The sequence below is a fragment of the Cornus florida genome, unplaced genomic scaffold (assembly GCF_030987335.1).
Source record: "Cornus florida cultivar Cherokee Brave unplaced genomic scaffold, ASM3098733v1 CherokeeBrave_3.0.0_Hap2_Chr11, whole genome shotgun sequence".
Lineage (NCBI taxonomy): Eukaryota > Viridiplantae > Streptophyta > Magnoliopsida > Cornales > Cornaceae > Cornus > Cornus florida.
In genome coordinates this window covers 64,051,905-64,069,620 of record NW_026775581.1, presented here as the reverse complement: position 1 = coordinate 64,069,620, position 17,716 = coordinate 64,051,905, and the positions used below count along the sequence as shown (strand labels likewise).

At 34.7% G+C, this 17,716-nt stretch overlaps 1 protein-coding gene and 1 pseudogene across 1 annotated transcript; one reads left to right on the top strand and one right to left on the bottom strand.

Moving 5' to 3' along the window:
- Nucleotides 1-2,717: 2,717 nt before the first annotated feature.
- On the top strand, nt 2,718-11,632 carry LOC132282316 (uncharacterized). The gene is made up of 5 exons (XM_059783940.1): nt 2,718-3,220; nt 6,376-6,412; nt 6,545-6,781; nt 6,874-6,921; nt 10,954-11,632. The coding sequence occupies exons 1-5, from the start codon at nt 2,919-2,921 to the stop codon at nt 11,440-11,442; spliced, it is 1,113 nt and encodes a 370-aa protein (XP_059639923.1). The 5' UTR covers nt 2,718-2,918; the 3' UTR covers nt 11,443-11,632.
- An 837-nt stretch (nt 11,633-12,469) lies between these two features.
- Nucleotides 12,470-17,147, bottom strand: LOC132281187 (putative multidrug resistance protein; annotated as a pseudogene).
- Between the last annotated feature and the right edge of the window lie 569 nt (nt 17,148-17,716).

Genomic DNA, 17,716 nt, shown 5'->3' with positions numbered 1-17,716 from the left:
GGTATCGTTAAGCTACTATTTTTGTAGTTATGGAGTTAGTAAAGATTAGGGTCGAATATCATAATTTGTAGATACAAGGTCACATAAATATGGAGAAAGATTGACGAAAGAAGAGAAATCATAATTAAGATTCGAAAAGTTGTTTCTGAGCATAAGATAGAGATATAAAAAGACCAATCTGTATGCTACTTTTATCGAGAAATATGGAAATATGAGTGAAAACAATACGATGTTATTTACAAGTACTATTAATTAGCCTTAGTTGATATGATTTTTTTTCAAAGAAAAAGTTGATAGTTAGAATTAGTGGTTAGAGGGGAGGATCGACTGCGTTTACAACTTAAACTTAAAAAAAATAAAAAAAATAAAAATAAATAATACTGTCAACAACTGTTATCTGATAAATGTTAGGTTGGCACACTATAGAATATTTTTAACCATTTTTACAGTGTTGAGAAGCTAGCTACAGCAATATAAGATTATATTTAAATTTGAACAGGTGTTATTGTCAAACTCACACTATATCCGGAATGGTATACTACTATTGTTTTTTTTAATGATAATAGAGTCTCTTTTTTTGGGTTAAAGAAATAGGGCACTGACAAAAATAACAGTTGTGATCATACTCAATAATTGATTTTTTTATTCATTTATGGGAAAATTAACAGTCAACAAACATGTGGCCAGTTTTTATTGTTCGAGGAAAAGGTCTCAAACTTCACCAACATACTCCCCACATTCTTATGATCTCATGTGATGTGTGTCTTATAATAAATAGACCCATTGACCATAGCTCTAATTATATAATGGACCATGTAATTGATTGCCACCCAAAAATAATTAATTAATTTTTATTTTAATTACCAATTGAGTTGTATTAATTAATTAATATTCCTCCTTCTAGGATGAAGAACAAATATTCTAATGTGCCAACGTGGGCCCACCTTTTGATGTATTCACCTCGATCTCTTCTTCTAATCAGATCTACTTGCCCTAGATACAGCCAACACATGTCACAAAATTAGTAAATTAAATTCCCCATTTAGTCATTTTTAACACTTCACTTGGCTTAGTGTTGGTTATAGTTTAGTGCTAATAGGTAAAAGGGTTTTTAATATCACAATAATGCATGGGAAATCCATTTTGCTGTGTTTGGACTGTAATTTTGAATTCAGAACTAAAAACAGGTCAAACTTGCCCAATTTTAAAAATAAAATAAAAAATCTTAAAAACGAATCAAATATCGATGTTTTTAAAGAAGATTCATCTTGAAATTGGATTGGATTTAAACTTGTACTATACATTAAATCAAATCGATTGGATTTCTGTATAGTGGATTTAAAACTTATTTGGACTATTTATCTGTTATATTGCAAATAGAAAAATAATTCTTGTACAGAAATCTCAAATCTATTTGTTTAACTATCAGAGTTTTTATCTATTTGATGTAAGGAATAAAATTCATGTTTGAGTTTATCCATATTATCAAGTGAGTAAAAACCTCTTCAATTAAACAAATAGGTTAAAATAATCCGTTTAAATATTATGAATTATGTCAAAAATCCTTTTTTGATTTATTTTTATATAGAAATCATAAAATTAAGATAGTAGTCTATAGTCTCAAGTTTATATTTACTTACTATGTATTAACTTCATTTCATGTCCTAGTTTGAAATTGAATAAATAATAATTATTTTTTGTTTACCATGATAGTGTCGTGCCTCTAAAGACACATTTAATAGCTCTACAAGAGTGTATTAATAAATTACAAAGTTTTATGATTGGAAGGTTCTCATTGAATTAGTCTACTAAATATCAAATAAACAAGACCATCTAATAATTTCTCCTTTAATCCACCATATTTATAAAATTACTTTATAGGATATCATTTGGAATTAGGGGTGCAACTAAATTGGGTTGGGTGGAATACTCACGAATATTTAACTCAAGTCCAACCTAAATTAAAAAAACTGAACTCGGGTTAAACTAATAACTAAACCGAAAAATTGAGTTAATGTCAAATTTGGTTACTCCTTATGCATAAAAAATTCTAATACTAAATTGGTTACTCTTCCTATGCATGAAAAAATTCTAATACTAAATGTGAATATATAAAATTTTGAATAGCAATTCATAGGAATTTAATAAATACTGTAATTCAAGATTTAAGAAAAATTAACCAAAAGAGAAAAAAAAAAAAAAAAAAAAATTGGTTGATCACAACTACAAATATATACAATATATTTTACCTTCCAAAAAAAATATTAATATAATATATTTAAATTTATAAATTTATACAAAACAGTATCAAAATTTGAGTTCCAACTGAGTTCACGTTTTCAACTATTCAACCCAGACACAATCCAAATTAAGATAGGTTTGAGATTTTACAGCCCAAAAATCCAACCTTTATTATATCACATTGTTATTATATGTAATTGCATTTGATTATAGAATGTAATGTGTTGCACTAAAAGCATGTAATGCTACACAAAATATCCTTCACATTGAATTTTTTTTACATAATTGGGAATTACATGATCCCAATTAATGTGTTTTTTTATTTGTTCGTCAAATTTTGATGGAAGTAATATTATGACAAGAGGAATCAGAATTCACACACTTGTTTGAGTTATTCGAACGCAATTGGATAAGGCATGCGAACGGGGTTTCACGGCCACTACAAATGACAGCAGGTCACAAAATCATTATCCCTCAAATATTTTTAATGGTTGAAAGAACATTTTTAACCCCGCTCTCTCTACTCCTCCAAATGATTACTCTGTCTCTCACATCAGTGAAACTAACAAGAACAAGAGGAACAGAAGGAAAAAAATACTGATCCGCTTCTGATTTAGGCCAGACGACAACTTCCATAGACACAAAAAAGTGGTCGATTTCTAAAGAGAGAAATTTCAATGGGTGGGGTGACTTCGTCCATGGCGGCCAAGTTCGCTTTTTTCCCGCCGAACCCACCTTCCTACAACCTAATCACCGACGAATCCACTGGTCTCTTGCTCTTGGACCCCTTCCCTCACCGGGAAAATGTCGAGGTTTTGAAGCTACCGACCCGTCGAGGCACCGAGATCGTCGCTGTCTATGTGAGGTACCCCATGGCCACCTCCACTCTTCTCTACTCTCACGGAAATGCTGCTGATATTGGTCAGATGTATGAGCTCTTCATCGAACTCAGCATACACTTGCGTGTCAATCTAATGGGGTACTCTCTCCCTGTGTAACTGTGTTATATTGATGAAATTATGGTGAATTAGCCGTACCCAGTTTGAATTATTGTTTTTATGGGCCATATGCATGAGCTTTCTATCGAATTGAGCATATATCTACGTTTAATCTTATTGGTTCTTCCTTTTATACTTGCCCATTTTTTCAATTTTGAGAATTTTGTCCATTGTTTGGTGAATTGGCTATACCCAGTTTGGATTTATTGTCTGTGTGTGTGTGTTTGTATGTGTATAAGTGTGTCATATTGATGAAAAATTCTGGTGAATTAGCTATACCCAGTTTGAATTTGTTGTTTTCATGGGTCTTATGTATGAGGTTTCTATCGAATTGGGCTATATCTGTGTGTTAATCTTATTGGTTCTTCCTTTTTTACTTACCCATTGATTAATTGTTTTTGTGGGCGATATATATGTGCTTGCTATTATATTTGGTGTATATTTATTTATCAAAAAAAAAAAATTGGTGTATATCTATGTGTTAATCTTATAGGTGCTTCACTTACCAATTTTTGCAATTTTGAGAATTTTAGTGAGTGTATGCTAAGTTACAATATTGATCCTGGGGAATTAGCCATTCTAATTCGAATTTGTTGGCAATTTTTTTAGGATAATGCTTCAGTCCTGCCCCCATCAAGATAGATTGTGTCCTGCACACTAACGTGTCCCAATAAAAGGTTGACACCTCTTTTAAACTAAAAAAAATACAAACCATGGGTTATACCAATTTTTTAGGATTAAACCCGACAAATCTATTTTTTATTTCCTCTCTTTGCTCCCTGTATCTCACTTGGTCATCCATATCTTTCTTTTCCCTTAGCTCTGCCTGATCCAAATCCTAATATTTCCTACCTGACCTCCACTTTTTAGAATAATAAAAATTCTTTTACTTCTGAAATAGTTCCAGGCAATTTTTTAGAATCATATAAAATAAACAGAAATTGTTTTAAAATTACTCAACTTTGAATGTATCTTCTTTTAATTATGTTTCTAGAGAACAACTAATGGAAAATTGTCTTTCCTACCTTTTATGTTATTTTAAATTTTCTTAAGATAAAAAACTATCCTTGAAAAATTGAACTAACCATTTCTATTTCTCCCTTTTTAAAATCTACCTCAACTATTTTTTTATGCATGCTATATATGAAAAATTACACAGCCGGGCAAATATAATGTTTTAACATACCTGTTTCAAGAAAATGAATCAATCCTTGCCGAGACCAAATCGGAATCGAAATCCAATCTTTTTTTTTGGAATGATTGGAGGCTAAGGGAAAAGAAAGATATGGATGACCAAGTGAGATACACAGATGGGAGTAAAGAGAGGAAAAAAATAGATTTGTCGGTTTAATCCTAAAATATGGGTATAACCCATGTTTTGTATTTTTTTAAGTTTAAAAGAGGTGTCAACCTCTTATTGGGACATGTTAGTGTGCAGGACACAATCTGTCTTGATGGGGCAGGACTGAAGTATTATCCATTTTTTTTATTCTTCTTCTTCTTCTTCTTCTTCTTCTTCTTCTTCTTTCTTTCCTTCAAATATTTTTATTAATTTTTATTTTTAATAAAAAAAAATTATAATAAGAGATATATGTGATGGAAATGCTTTGATGGGGCTACTGGTGGTTGGCTTAAAAATTAAATATTGGGGTGGCTATTGAATCATTGTTTTGATGAATTAGTGATGATTTTTCTGGTGGGTGTGAAACGAACAGGTCTGCAACTGTTCATCTGCAAACTATAACTTTCACATTTTCTCTGGTCTTTTTATACATGGTCCTTTTACATCTTAAGAGTGTGACATTATGGTTCATTCCACTTTGTTACTTTGTTAGTTTGTGTGAACGTGATTGATTTTTTGATGGCTGAGATGTGTTTTCTTTGGGTTTTGTTTCAGCAAATTATCCACGCCAAAGTAGGCAAAGTAAGGATACTCATAATTATTTTTCCATTAACTAAAATTCTATTATCAACTGAGAGATATGCTCTTTAGCTTTGTCCATTGAGTTGCGTCATTCATTATCTCTCAACATTTTGGCAGTGTTATAGTTTCTAGTTGAATTAGGATATGATTTTTCCAACGTGAGGATGTGCCATTACTTGGCTTTTCCAATTGAAAGTTCATTTTGATGTTATGCATAAAATTGTGCCTTTAGGAAATTTGGTCCTGAAAGATCTTTTTGCCTTGTGATATGCTCTCTGGTTGGGATTTTGGTTTTCTAACTTCGAAGTTTGAATCTCATTCTAAATTACTAGGTGTTTTATCAAACTGAAACAAATAATGAGATAACTGACTTGAAACTATGTTGTGTAAAGTGGCTTGGTTGGATTGGGAATGCCAAATTGTAAAGTCGAATAACTGGGTTTGGTCTGAGAATGAATGAAAAAGATTGAAATTGTTCTGATTATACAAAATAATCAAGCAAATTATTGAGATGCATTCATTGTAGTTCTGGTAACCGAGTTAGACAAAAAATTCCAGATGTGTGTTGGTTTCAAATAACTAAATAAGCAATTCCTAGAGAGAACATTTCTTCAGAACGAACATTCTATTATTTTATTACCTCGGAAAAAAAATTATAATCTTATTGTTCAAAATCATTATCTAAGAATAATTATGACGTGTAATTAATTGGTATGCATATTTTGAGATCAACTTTTAATTTAAAAGTTCTTTGGGCAAATACTAAACTCATTTCCTTGTTATTGTGGGCCTTTGTTTTATTTATTTGTGGGTTTAATAGTGAAAGAATCTTCTTCAATACAAAAGATTAACCAATTTAATAAGCAAAAAGCAAAGCCTGGAAATATGTTTGTCATCGTTGTACAAGATGTCCTTTTTCTTCTTCTTTTTTGTTTGAAGAGTTAAATTGTCAGTAGACTAAATTTGCTTGGTCACTATGTATGAGGCCTTTTGCTGATTTCTCACTCAAGAAGATATCGTGTGTCCATCTGGTAACATTGTTCCCATCTCCCACCAGCATCATGTCACAGCGAATAATGTGTTTTCCTCTCTAATTTGTCATTGTGGATTACAATCTCCCCCCCTCTTCTCATTCTTCTACTATATACGGATGATTATTCAATTAAGCATCAATTATGGGAACTTTCTAAGATGCATTTCAAATTCACTCAGGTATGACTACTCTGGCTATGGGCAGTCATCTGGAAAGGTAAACTGAAATGATTTTCTTTCTTCTTCTTCTTCTTCTTTTTTTTTTTTGGTAGACATTTGTTCATCTCTTATTCGTACCAGTTAACAACCTGAAGGCACGCGCTGAAGTATATATGTAAACTTGTTACAGCCGAGTGAGCACAATACTTATGCAGATATTGAAGCTGCATATAAGTGTCTCGAAGAGAACTATGGTGCTAAGCAGGAAGATATCATCCTTTATGGCCAATCTGTTGGAAGTGGCCCTACTTTGGACCTTTCAGCTCGTTTGCCCCGACTACGAGCCATTGTCTTGCACAGTCCTATACTATCAGGCTTAAGAGTCATGTACCCTGTAAAGCGCACTTATTGGTTTGATATCTACAAGGTAAAACTCTGGTATGCTCATATGTTTGACTCTCTTCACTTATCATATCCTGCAGAATGTCTCTGAACATTATTTTCATTGGTGTTATGCAGAACATTGACAAAATCCCATTAGTGAAGTGTCCTGTTCTGGTCATTCATGTAAGTGCTCAAATTCTATACTTGACATTTTAAATTTAACAAAGAAATTGTTGATATGATCAACACATATGTTCTATGCTATGATTACTTGCAGTTGTCTTTGTAGATGACAAATTTTGTGTTCCTGTCATGTTATGAAAATTTATATGAACGAATTTCTAGGGCTGTTGTTGCATTATATGGTGCTAACCGGACCTAAATTAAATTGTTGCACAAATAATAATGATACTTATGAAAACCGAAATAGCATTTTGAGGTCCTACAAATCCTCTTATATATTTGAGTTCAATTGAATGAATTAAAGACAAAATAAAAAATTATCTTATTTATGTGGTTTCCAAAAGCAATATTGGCTTATTTATGAAATACACTCCATTCCATTTCAAAGATGAATCATATGTACTACAGTTCTAAAAAGTATTCAAATGAAAAAAAAAAAGAAAAAAAAAGAAAAGAAAAAGAAAACTGAAGAAAATCATATTTATCACAATAGTGAAAATACCCAAATAGTAGAAGTGACTGATTTTTCACACAACTTGGATAGATGTCCCCTTTGTCTTCCTCCTGTAAGATTTTTGTTGAACTGCAGGCCCATTTAGTTTATCTTTGAAACAAGGGCTGAATTAAGTATAATCCTTCCTTTTCAATGATGAATCATATGTGCTAAAGTTCTAAAAAAGATTCTAATGGATAAACAGGCTGAAGAATAATCATATTTATCGCAATAGTAAAAATGCCCAACTAGTAGAAGTGGTTGATTGTTCAGATACAACTTGGAGATATGGACCTCTTGTCTTCTTCCTGTACGATTTATGTTGAACTGCAGGCCTATCTAGTTTTTATCTTTGAAACAAGGGCTGCTTGGTTAATTAAATATACTGCATTCCTTTTCAAAGATGAATCATATGTGCTACTGTTCCTTAAACATATTCAAATGAAAAGGGGGAAAAAATAAAATAAAAAAAACGGCTGAAGAATAATCGTATTTGTCCCAATAGTAAAATTCCCAAATAGTAGGAGTGGCTGATTGTTCACATACAACTTGGATGTATGCTCCTTTTGTCTTCTTCCTGTACGATTTTTGTTGAACTGCAGGCCTATCTAGTTTCTGTCTCTGAAACAAGGGCTGCTTGGTTAATTATATGGTCTTGCAACTTGAGTTGGGAATGTCTTGTCTTACGTATCCAGAGTATAGGAATTCTTTACCCTCCTTTATTCTTTTCATCTTTACATTTAGTCACTTCACTTTAAATGACAGTCCTTTTGGTTGTGGTCCAAATATATTCTCTTTCAAATTCTTAAATGTTGGTGTTCTTAAATCAATCATGGAGTTCAACTCCATTCCAATGTAAAGGACTGCGGTGGCATGTTTTGTAACCAAATCAATTTAGGTTTTCAAGAGCACTAGCAAACATGAGCGCATGTGTGTCCTCAAGTGTAATAAAGTTCTTGTCTTTTTTTTTTTTTTTTTGGGGGGGGGGGGGGGGGTGGGCGCCTCTCATCCTCAATTTTTGTAAGAAACTTTATAGAAGCCAATGTTTGTCCTCTAGAATTATATTGAAAGGCCTGTTCTAAGACTCAAAGTCATGGTTTAAAAAATGGGCAAAATGCGAAAAGTCCCCTTGAACTTTCAATTTCTTGTAACTAACCCCTGTACTATTCATATGGTAAAAAAAAAAAACCCAATGGTACTCAGAAAGTTTCAATTACACCCCTCATGTCAGATTACAGTTAAAAAAGAAATGGAAGTGTAACCACACATACAGAACGTTATAAAAATTGTGAATTATGACTACTATACCCTTTTTATTGATTCCTATTCCACTAAACTATATTTAACCCACAAAAAATTCGTTTCTTGACCCAATTCATGACCCAAATGCAACCTGTTTTCTGGACCAAAATCCCCAATTGAAATTCAAATCTCTTCCCTTTCTTTATCAAACATGGATATCCTTTCTCTCTAACATTGATCAGAACCGTAGATAACCCTTGCCCTTCAATCCCAAGATCTCTCCATCTCAATAATAGTTGTATTTACTCTTCATCAATTTTTTAATACTACCTCCATCCCATTTTAAATGTCGGCTTCGGGAATTGTGAGTCTGTGACTCACAAAATTTTGAGTCACAGTTCCCGAAGCCGACATTTAAAATGGGACAGAGGGAGTAATAGCTTGATTAAAAAATGGAAAACAATTAATAAATGCCTCCATGTGGAATCAATTGGGAAAATGAACGGTGAAAAAGAACTCTTTTGATTTGATCTTATGCAACCAATTTGGTAGTTTCTTCTTTCCCATCTTTGATATTAGCCTAGTTGAGTATTGTCGCATTTGAAAATCATGTCTTATAGATGCCACATGCTATGAGCAGTGTTGCAACCTAACTCATGTTCTCAAATACATACGTATTTTTGTGTTAGTGTGTATCTATGAATTAGCAATTCAGCATGTATAACTAATTTAATCAGGGTTTGAAGAGAAAGAGAGAGAGATCTAGAGAGAGAGAATTATTGTGTTCTAAATTTTTAATTGTGGTGGAAGATAGCGAATATGGTGGCTATGGTTTGCTGTAGGTCAATTTTGACATGGTTGAAACTAGATGGAAATAACTGCACAAAAATTAGTGCGCCAGAGAGTAAAGCGAGTAAGCAACACATCTAAGCCTGACTGAACACCATTCTCATCTTCAACCTTTCTCAATCGCCATTGGCAACCAGTAGAAGCTCAAATAATTTTGTGTTTCCACACCCAAATGGTGAACAAATGGAAAAAGTTGAAAAACAAAGAATCCCGACCCATGTAGACCTCCATTCTCAAGAGGCAACTCCTGCCTTGGCCAATTATTGAGACTCCATGCCATTGCTGAAACTCTCAGAAGGAAAAGTTAGCCATATGTGAGCGGGCCATTTTGAATGGGGTGGATATGTTCGAGTTTTTTAAGTAGATTTTCTTTTAATTTAAAAATATTATCGACACATGGGGTCATTTTATTTAATGGATAATTGTAAAGGACAGCTGAACAAAATGACATTGTCATTTAATTGATGATTATTTTTAGTAATTTTCCATTGTTACTAACAGATATCTTATATTGTGGACTAATTTGAAATTTTTTCGAAGTTTTAAGGGGATATTTGCCAGGTCGGGGTATTTTTGCAAAACACTAATAGTGAAGGTTTAAATATTATTATTTATTTTGCATTTTACACTAAAAACTTGAAAAATGCAGTTAATGTGGCAAGTTGAATTGACAATTAGTAGGAATCGTTGGTCAATATTCAACCGATGCATCCTGTTTTCTTCTTCTTATTGTGTGTGTACACAAGTCATCTTATGTGTACTTCTCATGTGAGATGACCTGTTATCTTTATTTTTAGTGCAAAGGAGATAAAACAAGAGAACTAAAATCTACGGGATGACATTCCCACTCTATCAGCTTGTACTGGCTGACTGAACCGCCTTTTCTTTTCTTTCTTTTTTTTGGGTGTTGGTGGGGGGATGTTTTGGGGGCTGAAAAATATAATTAAAACCATTCACCAGTTCCTCTAGAAGCATGTGATACTCTCTTCTAACAATCTCTATAACGTTGATTGCCTACATTTTGCATAACAAACTGCTTTCTTTACATTTGGATAAATTGTAAGCAGAACTCTGATGATCATTCAGTTCAATTTTTTATCTTTTTTTTTTTTCGGTTACCCCAATTATAGTCCCAAAGCACACTCTTGTAGTAGTTTTGCATCCAGTATCAAATGCTGGCATCATTGTAGAAAGACCTGAAACCTTTGCATATGCCTTTCAACTCTATCGAGTGTAGAAAAGTGTTGGTGCTGCAACTGTAGATACCTCGACTTGTTTCAACTGTAGCAAATTTTACGGTGTTAATCTCAGCAAGCCATGAGTTGGCCTACTTTAAAGCTTATGATATGGGTGTATACCATGATTCTTGATCTGCACGAATTCTGATTCTGAATTTTATTGTTGGCGTTTTTACCGTCGTTGCAATTTCCTTTCTAATTGTTGTGCAGGGAACTTCTGATGAAGTTGTGGACTGGTCTCACGGTAAACAGCTTTGGGAACTATGCCAAGAGAAGTATGAACCATTATGGATTAAAGGTGGAAATCACTGTAATTTAGAGCTATATCCGGACTATATTCGGCACCTAAAAAAGTTCGTATCTACAATTGAAAAATCGCCTTCCCGGAGGAGCAGTTCAAGGAGTGCAGATCGGCCTGAACATTCCAGGAGAAGTACTGATTGTTATGAGGCTCCAAGGAAGAGCACTGACCGGAGAGAGAGACCAAGGCGAAGCACCGATAAGCCTGAAAAACTGAAGAGTTACGAATACAAATTCAGTAATGATGACAAGCTTGCCAAGTTAAAGATATCTTTCGACCAGATGGAGAGGTCTCGGAGGAGTGTGGAATACCATGAGAAATCACGGAGAAGCATCGATCAACAACTGGAAAGAGCAAGGAAGAGTGTTGATTGGTTGGATAGAATAAGAGCTGGTTAAATTTATAGAATCCATTGTATAATTTGCACCTGGTTTGTGGAGGGTCTTGTTTGTTTAATCACAAGATTCTAGTCAATAATCCTACAGTTGGGTTTGTATTTAATCATTTCAGTCTGATATTACAATGGGTTGAACACTGTAATGGTAAGTTAAAAATCAAAAATGAAGTTTTGTTTTTGTGCTTCCAGTATAGTTTATGATTCAATTTCCTTTTTTATCAAGTTGTTTGTTGTACATGTATTGAAGGTATAATAGAGTACGCAAGCTAACAATTTCCTCCTTTTTTATTTTTTAATTTTTTATCGATTTTGGTCGGTCCCAAATTAATTTTTAAAATACTAATCTAAAACTAATTACAAAGGCACCAAAAACCTTTTCTAGACAATGGAGTTTGAGAAATAGAGAATAGTTTCCTCAAAGTAACAATGTTGATCTACACGAAAGGCATTTCAGATTTCTGATTGGAACAATTTCATGAAAAACTTGCTCCTAATTTCTTCCTCTACCAAGTATTCTTTGCTGACAGTGTATATGGCTTTCAAGTTTGCCTGTACAAGTAGAGGTTCATTCCAACAAAATGATAATTAGCTCATCTATATATATATATATATATATTCATTTCCTAGAAGCATAATGTTTTGTCAAGTTCATATTCAATAGTATTCTAGACCTTCATCAGTACATTTCCACCAAAACTGAGTTCAAATAAACATATATTAAAATGATATATTAAATAAGAGCTCAGTAAACTAGCATTAAAAGCAGAGTGAGGGAGATTATAAAAGTTCCCATTATATTAAGCTTTTTCAGCTCAACAGTGCACTACAAGACCTTTTGATGTGACAAAATAAAAATAAAAATAAAAATAAAAAGACATTCAATACGCTAATTTCAACCATATTTGTATCAATCATGCATCAAAGCAATTAATACGTTGAATTTAAAACCAAAATGCAGTAAAAAGGAGACAGAGTACAGCTTTATTTCATGATCTAATCAAGTATCTTCAACAATTTGTTCTAACTATATAATCAACAGAAAAAACAGTGTACTAGAAAACAAATATTCAAAAACAAAATCTAAATACTTATCACATCCAAAAGCAAAAATCAATGTTGATGATCTCCAAAATAATAATAATTAAAAAGTGAATCAAAACAACTCTACTGCATACATTTTTTCATTGCAAGATACACATACATTCACATGCGCCTACGAGGGCTTGAACCCTCAACCTCCTGCTTTAGAAGGCAAGGAAGTACCACTAGGTTACAACCTTTGCTTCTCAATGTACATTAACAGATGATACTATCTGCATTTAGCAGAGTTAGGGTCTCATCCTTATTTTAGCACATTTTGTGTGGGCTTTGATCTTTGCAATGTTTACTTACACTAAATGAAAACTAAAACCTAACAGTATTTGTTTGCCTTAGTTCAGCATCTCCAGCCATTATTCTGAGGACTCCCTACTTCATGGAAGCTTGCTGTTGCAGCCTAACAAGTGAAAAGTAAGCACCCTTTTCTCCCTTTGAAAGAAGCTCACTGTGAGAACCTTCTTCTACCATCCTCCCATTGTCGATCACTAATACTTTATACGATTTCTGAACTGTGGATAGTCTATGAGCCACAACCAAGCATGTCCTATCAATCATGATCTTCTCCAATGCATCTTGCACAAGATTCGCTGATTTAATGTCTAATGCACTTGTTGCCTCATCCAAAAGCAATATTGCAGGATTTTTCAAGATTGCTCGAGCAAGAGCTATCATTTGCTTTTGCCCACCAGACAACTGTACACCTCTTTCTCCAAAGTAGATCCCATATCCATCTTTCATTGAACTGCCCATGAAACTGAACATGCTTAGCCAATACAGGAAAAAATAAACAAAAGATAAAAAGATAAAAGAGGAAAATGGAACAGCGAAAAGGAAAAAAGAAACATATTGAGCATTGTAATTTTGTGTTTGGGGATACCTGATAAACTCATGGGCATTTGCAAGAGTTGCAGCTTTAATTATCTCAGTTTCAGTTGCATTCTCTTTTCCATATGCAATGTTTTCATGTATTGTTCCTGCAAAAAGAGTAGGCTCCTGACCTACCCAAGCAATATGTGACCTTGACCTCAGATTGTAAGACTTGATGTCAATTCCATCTATTTCCACTGATCCCTTTGATGGGTCATAGAATCTCTCAATCATTCAGATGATGGTGGATTTTCCACACCCACTCTGGCCAACCAAGGCTACAACTTTTCCAGCATCAATCTTTAGGCTTAGACTAGTTAAGATCATTTGTTTCGGTCTTGTTGGACAAAAAAAAATCCACCTCTTTAAGCTCTATATCTCCATTTATCTTTTCCAGATTGATACCATTTGCTTCATCTGAATCCATCTTGCTCTTTCTTCTCAAGATTGTTGAAATTGATTTTAATGCATCGGTACCCTTTGATAAATCTGCAGTCATGCTTCCTGTCTCCGCTATAACTCTCCCTGTCGACACCAAGATGAAGAATGTCTGAAAGAGGTGCTTGTACGCGATATCCCCATGGTAGAGAAGCTTTCCCCCAAACCAGAAAAGCAGTCCTGCCATAGCAGCAGTGAGGAACTGTGAAGTAAACAGTCCGAGTCCTGCATACAAAGACTGCTTATGGCTCTCTTTCCTGGGGCCCATTTGTGTAGCCTCAAAAAGTGCCATAACCTTCTCCTGAGAATAAAATGCAGTGATGATTCTGTGGTTGCTAATGGCCTCGCTTGCTAATTCACTGCTCCTGTTCTGAGCCTTCAAGATTTTTGCAGACATGGTTCTCATCATTACTCCCTTAATATAGAAGGCACCTATGATGAGTGGCTGCATAACAAGAGCTGCAAGGGCAAACTTCCAAGCCAGAAAGAGACCTAAAATAACAGGTAAAGTTGCTGAAGAGATGGCCTGAATAAAAAATGCCAAACGATCAGCGACCAGAGTTCGTAGCATGGTTGCATCTGTGTCTAATGTAGAGCATAGAGCCCCACTGTTGTTGCTACCTTGATCAAACCATTCAATCTCAAAAGTCAGAATCTTTGCATAGACTTCTTCTCTGACCTTTTTTGTCAAGTTCTCTCCCATGATTCCAAAGTGGTAGTGTTGAATGACGTTGGTGATGAAAGCGAAGATGGCGAAGGATAAGAAAGCAAGACAGTATATTCTTGTTTGTGACCTGATTTCATCATGATCATTGATGAAGTACACAGATAGAAGTCCACCAACGCAGAAAGATTGCCATGGCTGAATTTGTCCATAGCAAAGAGCACCAATGCAACCTACCAGAGTTGACTTCCAGTCAGATGCTGTCATTCTTATCAGTTGCCACAAGGATGGACGGCCATCTTGTTCTTCCGGCTGTTTGTTGGTCTTTTTGTTAGGACTTGATAGATGAGGAATCAAATTGTTTGAAGCATCTTCTTTATGGGTATCTTTACTCAGGGAAAGAGAGTTGTTACTTTCTCTCCCTTCATATTTTGATTTACTTTCATCATTCATCAAGGTCTTCTGCAGCTGAACCATTGCTGAGTATTGGCCATGCCCATTCTGAATAAGTAGGTCGTGAGAACCATACTCTACCACTTGCCCAAATTGAATAACAGCAATCAAATTAGCATTGCATAATGCTGATAGACGATGTGCTGTAATCACAGTTGTACGTCCTAATGAGGCCTGGTTCAAGGCATCTTGAACAGCCTTTTCGGACTGTGAATCCAATGAACTTGTGGCTTCATCAAGCAGCAAGATTCTTGGGTCTCTTAGCAGTGCCCGGAGATTCTCTGTTTCTGTCCTCCAGACATCTGAAATCCTAATTGCCCCACCTGAGTAACATAAAACATAGGCAGAAGAAATAACTACAAGACTATAATTATTGTTGTGGAGATTATAGAGTAGGAAGAGAGCAAAATGTGAGTTACCAAAGCAAATATGAAGTGGTACTTACAAGGGTATCATATCCATTCGGTAGTTGTGTGATGAAGTTGTGTGCAGGCAGCTTTGGCTGCTTGAACTATTTCATACTGTGAAGCATCCTCTTTTCTAAATAAGATGTTCTCCTTGATTGACGTTGCAAAAAGTATAGGCTCTTGGCTTACCAGGCCCATTTGACTCCTTAACCAATAAAGCTGCAGGGACTTTATGCTAATCCTATCCAGTAGGATCTCTCCGCTGAGGGGATCATAGAATCTCTGAAGCAAATTGATCACTGTTGATTTACCTGAGCCACTTTGGCCCACCAATCCAATAGTCTGGCATGCCATCACCCTAAGGTTGAAATTCCTCAACACCAAGCTTCTTGGTCTTGAGGGATATGTGAAATCAACGTCTTTAAATTTCAATTCACCTTTAACATTTGAGATGGTTTCACCTAGGCGTTCTGCAGAATCTATTCTTGGAACACGCTCGGTCATATCAAAAATAAGAGCAGAAGCAGCATTGGCCTCTATGAAGTATTTGACATTTAAAAGGGAACTCCCAAGACCACTGCAAAATGATCAAGTGAAGATCTGTTATAAGGGATGTGCTAGAAATGAAATCAAGAAAGAAATGCTTCCAATGACCAGTGCAAGTTTGCATTTCAGTATGAATTTTGCTTAATGACCATGAAATTGTTTACATTTCAATTTTGTTTGGATTTTCTTGTCATTTTTGTGATTTGTAAGACAAGCTGTCACCTGCCTTCTTGTTTAACAAGTTTAAAGGGTGTATGTTAAAATATTTCCTAATATTTGTTTTTCTAACCACATTCATACCATTTTTCTTTGAAGAAGATCCCTGAGCATAAGATAACTCTCTTTGCAAATATTTAACCTTTTTCTACCATTTCTTTATGAAGAATTTTGCAAATGAGGAATGAACTGGTATTTGTATGAAATAGGTCTTGAACTCCATAAGGTGCAATCTGAAACGGTTGCTTCAAAAATATTGTGGCCTGTTGTGAATGTTAATAGCCAGAATTGTCAAAAAATGATGCTGACAGTGACATGAGACAATTTTTTTTTTTTTTTCCAACAACCAGTAAAAAATATCCATATTTTAAGTTACAGTAAAGAAACATCCTAATCATATTATGTTTAAATTTCTCTATTTATCTATTCCATTGTTCTAAAATAAGTTCATTTATACATTAGGTTGCTATCTGATTGTCATGGTTTTCTATCCAAGACAAAATTCCATGGACCAAGATGCTCCCATACCAACAGTGGAGGCATAAACAACGCACACTCCACTAAAAAAAGCAGTATTTTAACTTACAGTCCTGCATAGACGACACATACTCCAGCAGTGAAAACATCCCCGCCTCTGACTCCCTTTTTCGTGACTAAGATGCTTCCATACCAGCCTTGAAGAGCCCAAACCGCATAGGTAACTCCTACACAACCCATGACCATTCCTTTCATTAATCCTTGTTTGATCCCAAGCTTTAAAGTTGGTTCCAGTGCACTTGAATAGCTCTTTACTGTCCTCTCCTCTCCAACATAAGAATAGACAGTCCTAATCAAAGACAGTGCTTGTTCCACTACCCCACCAGCAACTGCATAAGCTTCTTGTATCTTTTCTCCAACCCCAGCTAAGAGTTTTCCATATACCATCCCTGGAATAATCAGTATGAACAGTGCCGGGATGGCAACGATAGCTAGTCTCCAACAGAGGTACAAAGCAGCAATTTGAGCTGTCATGAACATTGCTACATTCATAATAAAAATTTGGGATCTGTGTCAATGCAACATCAAGTTACTAAGGTCAAAATCAAAATATATATATCCAAATGGTAATTCTGCTTTAAAGTGAGATAGTTGAAGTAGAAGAACCTTCTCACTAAGAACTCCTTGTATGGTAAGCATGTCAGTTGATATACTTGAGACCACTTGGGATGTCATGGATGTTCCATGAATAGTGTCAAAGAAACCAACATCTTGTCGCAGGACAGCTTGTAAGTATATAGTGCGCACTTGGGATGTTTGTCTTTTTGCAGTGCGCGCCCAACAGAATCCTTCTGTGGGATATAAAATTACAATGGCAAGAGGTTGAGAGTATGAAGTGAAATAAGAATTTAAAACTTAATTAGCACATAATTTCATTAGCAGATCAGGTTTCTCTGTTAGGGTGGTCTGTAACGACTCAAAACTAATACTTTTTAAACAAAAAAAAATTCGGCATGACCTCCCCTAAAAATAGGCCTATCACAACCTGTTTAATTGCATTTTTTAACCTGTCATGGCTCAAATTCCAAATTCACGGCAACAAATAATAA